The sequence below is a fragment of the Cervus elaphus genome, chromosome 25 (assembly GCF_910594005.1).
Source record: "Cervus elaphus chromosome 25, mCerEla1.1, whole genome shotgun sequence".
Classification (NCBI taxonomy): Eukaryota; Metazoa; Chordata; class Mammalia; order Artiodactyla; family Cervidae; genus Cervus; species Cervus elaphus.
The window spans coordinates 5,693,347-5,702,504 of NC_057839.1; the positions used below are offsets into that span (position 1 = coordinate 5,693,347).

General features: G+C 55.3%; 1 protein-coding gene across 1 annotated transcript; it reads left to right on the plus strand.

The window, feature by feature from the left end:
- Positions 1-2,119: 2,119 nt before the first annotated feature.
- FOXI1 (forkhead box I1) lies at positions 2,120-5,999 on the plus strand. Its single transcript, XM_043887593.1, has 2 exons — positions 2,120-2,711; positions 4,355-5,999. The coding sequence occupies exons 1-2, from the start codon at positions 2,135-2,137 to the stop codon at positions 4,915-4,917; spliced, it is 1,140 nt and encodes a 379-aa protein (XP_043743528.1). The 5' UTR covers positions 2,120-2,134; the 3' UTR covers positions 4,918-5,999.
- Positions 6,000-9,158: the final 3,159 nt, after the last annotated feature.

The window sequence follows — 9,158 nt, forward strand, 5'->3', positions numbered from 1 at the left end:
CAGAAGTGGCCGCCAGGCTCATTGCCAGGCTTTGGGTCTGTATTAGTGGGCTCCAGTGTGACTGTCCTTTAAAAACTCAGGGCCTTGCCCTCAGCAAGCCTGGTAGGGAAACTCTAAGCAAAATTGCGGCCTCCTTCTCTTTGCTCTCCAGAAAGAAAGGACAAAGGTGCTGCTCCCAAGCCTCGCCTGGTCAATCAGGCCCTTTCTGACCCACACCTCATTCACTGTCCAAGGTGGGGACAAGCGGTTCCTCAAGCCCTGAAGGACCTATCCCACTCAGGCACCCAAATCATCCCCTGGGCACCAAGATGTCGATAATGAGATTCACTCGATGGTATTTAGGTTTTCCGAGTGAACCCGATGTGGAGGAGAGGGAGGACCCTGCGGCTGGGGCAGAAAGCAGCCTTCTACGGGCTTCCCTGGGGATTCAGGAGTTAAGAAGCCACTGGCCGAGGCGGGGGACTCGGGTTCAGTCCCTGGTCCAGGAAGATTCCACGTGCTGCAGGCCCCTGAGCCCCTGAGCTGCAGCCTCTGAGCCTGCGCTCTGGAGCCCGCACTCCGCAACGAGAACAGCCCCTCACCACAGCTGGAGAAAGCCCTGGCACCACCAGAAAAGAGAAAGCAAACAAGTAAAGCAGCTTTCTCTTTGGCCTTAAAGACATATGGGGTCTGCAGGAAGTGAGACGAAGTTGAAAGTGGAGAAGGATGTAGAGGCAGGAGGGCCGGAGGGAGCTGGTGACCAGAGAGATCGACATGAGCTTTTCTCGCGTTTCTGACCCCAGAGAGAAGTCTCCAGGTGCTGCTAGAACCTGCTCAGGGGCAGATTCTTGCGCTCTGAGAAGGGGGACCCACTCACTCCCCAAACTGAGGGCCTGCCCCGGGATGAAGGGGCAGCTGAGACAAGTCCCCTTCAAGCACTGGATGGAGAACGAAGCCCAGGGAGGTGGACGGACCGACCACGAGGAGCAGAGGAACCAGTGCGGACGGGGCCCCTGCTTCTGGAGCCCGAGGCGGAGCAGGCTGGGGAAGAAGAGTGGCCCAAACAGAGTTCTCCTCCTGGCCTCAGCCCCCGGGTCCTGGGGGACTCTGCAAGCCAAAACACGAAAGGACTTGGATCAGATAAGGAACCAGAGCCTGCTTCGTCCCTGCAGCCAGAAAGAAACCAGGAGAATACACGTTCTCTCCCACTTTCTCCTGCGGTCCCATTCATACACTCTTCCTTTTGTTATTTTTATGAGCCTTGCTGCCACTCTGGGAGAATCCCCAGGTCTTTCTCTGCCTGCTTGCCTTTTCTCTGCCTGTGTGTGTGTGTAAGTCTGTGTCTGTGTGTGTGTAGGGAGGTCACCCATAATTGACTGCCCTTTTTGAACCTGGCCAGAGGCTCTTCTGATTCTCCAGGGCCAGCTTCTCTCCTGGAAACTCCAGAAAACGTGTCTTCACTTCAAAAAACCTCAGACTGTGGCTTCTGATGAAGTGTCTCCTCCAGTCTGGGTGAGGGGTCAGGATGCGAAGAAGAGGGAGACGGAGGGAAAGGGGAAGAGACACAGAGATGATGTCAGACAGACAGACAGACACGGAGAGGAAAGGAAGCAGGGGAGAAGCAGAGACGGTGAGAACTTGAGGGGAAGGAGACGGAGGTAGAAAGACCTGGAAACAAGCTCAGAGAGACTGAGGGACTGCCAGGCAGGGAAACGCGGACAGCTCCATGCCAGAGAGAAGGGGAGGAACCAAGGGTGATTTGCTGAGAGGATGCAGGACAGCCCAGGAAAGCGGGAGGGCAGACAGTTCAGAAGGAGAGAAAGGGGAAAGGGCAGCAGAGACAGACAGACAGGAGGAGGAGCAGCGGCCAGGTGATGAGGAGACAGGGGAGACAGCAGGAGAAGGAAGGAAAGAGAGGGAAGGAGGCAGAGGGGCGCCCGTGTCCTCGCTGCTAGCAGCCGGGAAGCCAGCCGAGCGTGTCCTTCGGGCCCGCCGTGGCCGTGGCCGCGGGGAAGGGCCCTCGGGCCACCGGGGGAGGAGGGCGGGGCGGGCCGGCGGCGACGCCCCGGGGTGGGGCCGGCCGGTATAAGCGGGGCCTGCCCGCACCTGGCAGGGCCAGCTCCCCGGCAGGTGGCGGCGGCCAGCCCGGCCCAGCATGAGCTCCTTCGACCTCCCAGTGCCCTCCCCTCCCCGCTGCAGCCCCCAGTTCCCCAGCCTCGGCCAGGAGCCCCCCGAGATGAACCTTTACTACGAGAACTTCTTCCACCCCCAGGGCGCGCCCAGCCCGCAGCGGCCCCCCTCCTTCGAGGGTGGCGGGGAGTACGGGGCCGCCCCCAACCCCTACCTCTGGCTCAACGGGCCAGCCGTGACCCCGCCACCCTACCTGCCAGGCAGCAGCCCCTTCCTGCCCCAGGCCTACGGCGGTGTGCAGAGGCAGCTGCTGCCCGCCGGCGTGCCCGCGCTGGGGGCCGGCGACCTGGGCTGGCTGCCGCTCCCCTCGCAGGAGGAGCTGATGAAGCTGGTGCGGCCGCCCTACTCCTACTCGGCGCTCATCGCCATGGCCATCCACGGGGCGCCCGACAAGCGTCTCACCCTCAGCCAGATCTACCAGTACGTGGCCGACAACTTCCCCTTCTACAACAAGAGCAAGGCCGGCTGGCAGAACTCCATCCGCCACAACCTGTCTCTCAACGACTGCTTCAAGAAGGTGCCCCGCGACGAGGACGACCCGGGTAAGGGGGCTGTGGGTGTGGGGCCGTCCCCGAGGCAGGCTCAGTCCTCCCGACACCCCATTCTAGGGAGCCCTGCAGGGATCCTGCCCCACCCCGAGGCCGGGGGTGGAGGGGCGGTGGGCAGAAGGAGTCCGCTCCAAAGGTGGACCCTGCAGGCAGATGTGCCGCTGGCCTCTGAGTGACCTCTGAGCCTCGCTTTTCCCATCTGAAACACGGGGCCAGGATAATAGTCAGCCTGCCAGGCTTGTGGGCAGTGGGCTCATGAGGTGATGCACACGAGGTGTTTGGTGCTGACACAAGCTCCATGTGACCATTGGTTCAGACCCCAGCATCCAGCGGGCGGAGACTCCTGTGGGGGCAGGGGTGGTGACTGCTGGAATACACCAGGCCTTGTGCACTCCGGGCCCCCGGGAGGGACCAGACATCCGTGGGACAACCGCTCGGGGCCACATTACGCCACCTGCCTGCCTTGGCTACATCGCCTCCTTTAATCAAGCCCTGCAGGGTGGCTCTTATTATCCTCATTTTATCGGTTGAGGAAAATAACAGCCAGAGGTGAAGCCCCCTGCCTAGGGTGATACAGAAGGATGTGACCGTGGGAGCAAGTGTCTGAATGGAGGCCCCTCTCACACCAGGGTGTGAGCTGTTCCTTTATAAGGAGCAGTTTCTAGAACTTAGAAATGTGTGTGCTTAGTCACTCAGTCATGTCAGGCTCTTTATGACCCCGTGGACTATAGCCCACCAGGCTCCTCTGCCCATGGCATTTTCCTGCCAAGATTACTTCTCCCGGTGATCTTCCTTCTCCAAGGGATCTTCCCAACCCAGGAATCAAACCCAGGTTTCTTGCATCACAGATGGATTCTTTACCATCTAAGCCACCAGGGAAGCCCATAGAGATGGACAGAGAGTAATATATTAAATACTCATGTATCCATTTCCCAGAATTAAAGTGCACTCCCATCACACCATAGGACGCCAGCATACCTCTCAGAGGAAACCCACTCCCACCCACTCTGAGGGTTGTGACGGCAGGACTGTTGGTCCTACAGAGGAACGCGAGCGTTCTATCCAATGGCTGGCCTCACCCTTAGGCTGAGAGATGTGGCAGGCAGGGTGCAGATTGTCCCTCCCGGGGACAAAGCCCCTTTCACACGTCTAGCATTAGCCCTCTCTCACAGCCAACCTGAGGAAGAAGGGGCAGGCCCAGTGGGCCCACTTCTCAGACTAGGAAACCCAGGCTCACCCCAGGTCCCCCATCTGAAGCTGGGACTCAAGTCCACCCTCGGAGTTCATGCTCAGGACCTTCAGGAAGCCCTCTGTTTCTCCCTGGGTTCTCTTTCCCATCAGCAATGGAAGAAGCCCCCCCTCACCTTGGCCCCAGTACTTGCATCTCTAGAAGAGCCCACACAGTAAACTCCTTCGTGGCTCAGGCCTCTCACTCTGCACTCCGAGAGTGCCAAGGTGTGAGGTGGGTGCTTGAGGAAAGATGCGTGTGATGTGATGCATGGTGAGTTTGCGGCATTCCTGTCTTCTCTGCCTTTCTGCGTCTGTTACCTTTGGTCTTAGCGTCTGACAGACAGGGAGGAACGGGAGCAGGGTATTGGCTCCATCTCTGTACTTACCCTCTCCCGCCCCTGTGCCAGGCAAAGGGAACTATTGGACCCTGGACCCCAACTGTGAGAAGATGTTCGACAACGGAAATTTCCGCAGGAAGAGGAAGAGAAAATCAGACGTCTCCTCCAGCACGGGCTCCCTGGCCCCAGAGAAAACGGAGGCTGGGCTCCTGGCAGGCAGCCCTGAGACTGCAGAGGCCCAGGACATCGTGGACGGCGCTGCACCAGGCCCCACCGGCTCCCCGGAGAAGCGGCCAACGCCGCCCCCGCCAGGCACCCCATGCCTCAGCAGCTTCCTCTCGACCATGTCAGCCTATGTGAGCGGGCCGAGTCCCCTGGGCCGCCCCGCGGCCACCACGCCGGGACTGAGCCTGGAGCCCGCTGACAAGATGGGGCAGAACTCACTGAGCTTCAGCTCCTACACCCCCCTCACCAACATCAGCAGCCCTGTGGGCGGGGGTGAGTGGGCCAGCGCCATGCCCAGCAATGCTCTGGGCTACGGGGGCTCTGTCCTCAACCAATTCAACCCTCCCTTCTACGGGAGCGTCAACACGAACAGTGTCCTCTACCCCAGGGAGGGCACTGAGGTCTAGAAACGGAGCAGCTCCTGAGCCAGGCCAGACGGACATGCCGGGGGTCCTCCATGCCAGTACTCCAGACCTCTAATCGGCCAGACACACACAGGAGGCTCAGAGGAATTCATCTGTTTCCTGGAACGTTGTATAAACCTTGAGTGTATCACATATCCACCCACACAACCCAACCAACTTTGCAGTGGGAATGTTGGTACCTGCATGACAGTAACCAACCTGGCCATTTATTGAGCACTTCTGTGCTGGGTGCTGTATGAGGTTCTTTGAAGGTATGATTTCACTTCCTATTTCCAACCACCTTGTGAGGGTCATATGAATCTACCCATTGAACAGATGAGAAAACTGAGGCTCAAGGGAGTTAAGTCACTTTTCCAGAGTCATACAAACTAGGAAGTGGTGGAGCAGGGGGTCAGGTACAGGTTCTGGTGTCTCCCCTCAAAGTTTGGGCCAACAGAGGCAGGAATGGAGGGATTGGTTGAGCAGACAAGGAAAGTCAGTGTGACGAGGTGATGATGGCAAACACATCAAAATCTCTCCACTGCCTGCTAGCCAGCCATCACATTTAGTTACCAGCCCTGGGTACATCTCATCTTGGTCCAAGTCTTTATTCTGTGGCAGCCCCCAACTTACCTGCCAACACTCCTTTTGCTCCTGCTCAAGGGGGGAGCCCAGATCCCTGCCCCTGCTGGCCTGTGTGTCTAGCCTCCCCCCACAGAGGCAGATTGCCTCCCCAGCCCCAGAGACCAGGAGCCAGGCAGGGAAGGGAGGAGTATGCACCCCAAACTCCCACCCCTGCTCCGCCCACTGGCAAAATCTTGTAAAGCCCAACTTCCTGTGTGCACGTCATGGACCAGTGAGCTGGAGGTGGCTGAGTCTTCCAAGAAAAACAAGGGCGAATCAGTGATTCCTTTCTCATAGCCCAGGAGGGGCTTCAGACTGCCACAGAGGGGTCTACGCAGGCAGCTCGTGGGATCTTTTTCCTGTTTTTGTGCATGCTTTACATACCAGTGATGCCGCATCACAGCGCACCCTGGGAAGTGATTCTGTTTTCTTATGTTCTTTTTAATTAAAAAAAAAAAAAATCTACGTGTGTCCCTTCCTTGTGAGCTTTCCTGTCTGTTGAGCTGACTCCGCGTGGAGCCAAGCGCAGCCTGGAGCTAAAGGCTCTGGGGGCAGAAGGTGGAGAAAGCACAGCTATCAGTCTCTTTCCCTCCTCCATGCTGACGGAGGGACAGGACAGAGCTCCTCAAAAAGGGAGGGGAGCTTGTGGGACACACGATCTGCCCTGTGGTTACAGCTCATGCAATCATCACCCCTGCATTGTGACCACGTAACTCCACCCCCAACAGCCCCGTGCAGGGAGTGGAACCAACCCCATCACCACACAGACAAGAAAGTTGAGGGTCAGAGTGGTCGGGCAAATTTCCTCAGGTCCTCGGCCCATTAGTTCCTGCCCGTGTCTCCTGAGCCCGCATCTCATCACGCTGCAGCGCAGCTCAGAGGCGGCTCCCTGGCGGCAGTGACCACGGTCCCGTCGGCTGCAGCTCACTGGGGGCTGCAGGCAGGCGCTGGGCCACGTGCTATGCAGAGGCAGCTTTTGAACTCCCACAACAGCGCACATGGATAGACCCTGGCAAGCCACTTGGGTGCCTGGACAGTGACCGCTAGAGGACTCGTGCATAGAAGCTGGGGGTCTTCTAGTTGGAGAGACTTCCTCAGCTGTGCGTGCATCAGGCCATGCCAAGCTGCTCTCTCAGACTCTGGGAGGCGGTCTCTCCCTGGAGTAAGAGAAAGTGTTCGTTGCTCAGTCATGTCTGGACTCTGTAACGCTATGGGCTGTAGCCCGCCAGGCTCCTCTGGTCCATGGAATTCTCTAGGCAAGACTACTGGAGTGGGTTGCCATGCCCTTCTCTAGGGGATCTTCCCAACCCAGGGATCCAACCTGGGTCTCCTGCACTGCAGGCAGATTCTTTTACTGTCTGAGCTGCTGGGGAGGCCTAGAGTTAGAGGAGGTGGTAAATAATGCTGTTGATGATAATAATAATGAAAGTATTCATTGTAGGTTTACTCTGTGACAGGCACTGTGTTAGGACTTGAACTGCCTTATTGCATGTAATCCTCCAGATAACCCACTGCAATCAACACTATTGTCTCCATTGTATAGGTAAGAAAACAGCCTTAGAGCGATTCCGTAGTTGATCAAGGACCCACAGCCAGGGTTCAGTACAGACCCCTCGATGCCATGGCTGAAACTTCTCTGCTGCACCTGGTGCTGGGGAGGCCTGGGCTTACCATGAGTGAGCAAACCAGGAAAAATGAAGTTAGGGAAAAGCTGGCCTCCTTAAAAACCTCTCATATTTTTCTTGGGGAATCCTTTTCCACAGATAGCCAGAATTCTCCTGGCAGGAGAGGCAGAGGCAGTCCTGGTGAGGAGGTAAAGGGAAGGGATACAGTTTCAGACCATGAAAAATAAACACTTGGAACAAGCTGACCCCTTGCTCAAGACAATGGACCCTAGAGACTGGGAGAGGCAGAGACTCCACAAATGTCTCCAGGAAGATGGAGTCAGAGGCAGAGTTGGAATGCAGGTCCCTGAAGCCCAGACTAGGATGCTTCATCACGTTAGATCCCACTGCCACCAAATATGCCCAAACAAACTGTGGTCTCCAAGAATAAGCTCCAGGCCCGCTCTTCCAGCCTCTCTCCTCCCCTACGATGGGTCTGCGAGTCGTGCAGTCTGGGCAAGGCCCCGCCTGTGAAGGGGCCCACAGAGCCCAGCCTGGCCCCCGGGAGGGAGGCGGCTGCTGAGGACTGAGGACCACAGCCCTCAGCCCCCTCCCCCCCAGCCCAGAAGTAACGGCAGGGCAGCAAAGGCAGCGTCTGCAGGGCGCTGGAGACTCCCGTCCATGACGGCGGCGCTCCTGGCAGCAGCACCGGCAGTTCACGGAGGGCAGTGTGCACTGCTGGGGACACTGCTGGGGATTGAGGGAGACCCCCTCAATCAGGGGTCTCCCCAGGCAGCGGCTGCATGCTGCTTCTTGCCACCTTTTGGTTCTCTTCCTCTGAGAAGAAATGGGATCTGGAGAGAGGGAGGGAAGGAAGAAAGAGAGGGTAAGGGAAGGAGGGAGGGATGCAAGAGGACTGGTCATGCATAAACGCTCAATCCTGCAGGTGGACTGTGGACTCCTCAGCCTCCTACAATTGGCTCTACGTTAAAGACACGCCCTCCAACGCGGATGAAAGAGAACCGGGCTTCCTGTGTGCTAGAGATCCCAGGAAGGCTGCATGGAGGAGGTGAGACAGGAGCTAAAGGACAGTTGAAATGAACTAACACAAAGAATTTCCCAATAAAAGGAAACTAAGGGAATTTATCACCTGCAGACCTAAACTCGAGGAAATTGTTCAGACTGAAGGGAAATGATAGTACTGGAAACTCAAATCTTTCAAAAGGAATTAGGAACATCAGAAATGATAAAAATTCTGGGTAAATATCATTAAAGTCTTTTTTCTCTTCCTAATTTATTTAAAACACCCAAGACTGTTTGAAAAAAAAAACTGTAACGTTGTCTTGTATAGTCTAAAATGTATGTAGGTGTATACAGATTTTCAAATGGGAACTTTACTGTAAGGAATAGGGTTTTGTGGTAAATGGATCTATATAAGTGCAAGGGTTTTTTTCTGCATATTTTGAAAAGCGGTACAACCTTAATTCTAAATAGACTGTTAAGGAAAGTTAAGGAAGTTGTTATAATCTCTAGAGCAAATAATGCAAAATAATGCAAAGAATTGGGAATAAAATGCCGATAGATAAACTGAAATGGAGCCTTTAAAAATATTCAAATAATTCTATAAATACAGAAACTGCAAAACACCTGAAAAACTTAAGCAAACAGAAGAGGAAAGATAAAATAGTAGATCTAAATCCAGTCACATCAGTAACTATATCAGCGGTTAATGAACTGAACATTGCAACAAAACGGCAGAGATTTGTGGGGTTAATAAAAGAGGAGAACTCAACTCTACGCTGTCTACAGGAGACAGGCTTTAAGCAGAGAGGACCCGGGAGGGTGAAACGTCAGTGAATGAAAAGGGCAAACACAAGAAGCAGATGGTACTATTGGATAAAATAGACCAGAAGTCCAGGAATATTATCAGAGAAAAATGGGGCGTCTTTGAAATTAATTTTTATTGGAGTATATTTGCTTTACAATGTTGTTTTAATTTCTGCTGTACAACAAAGC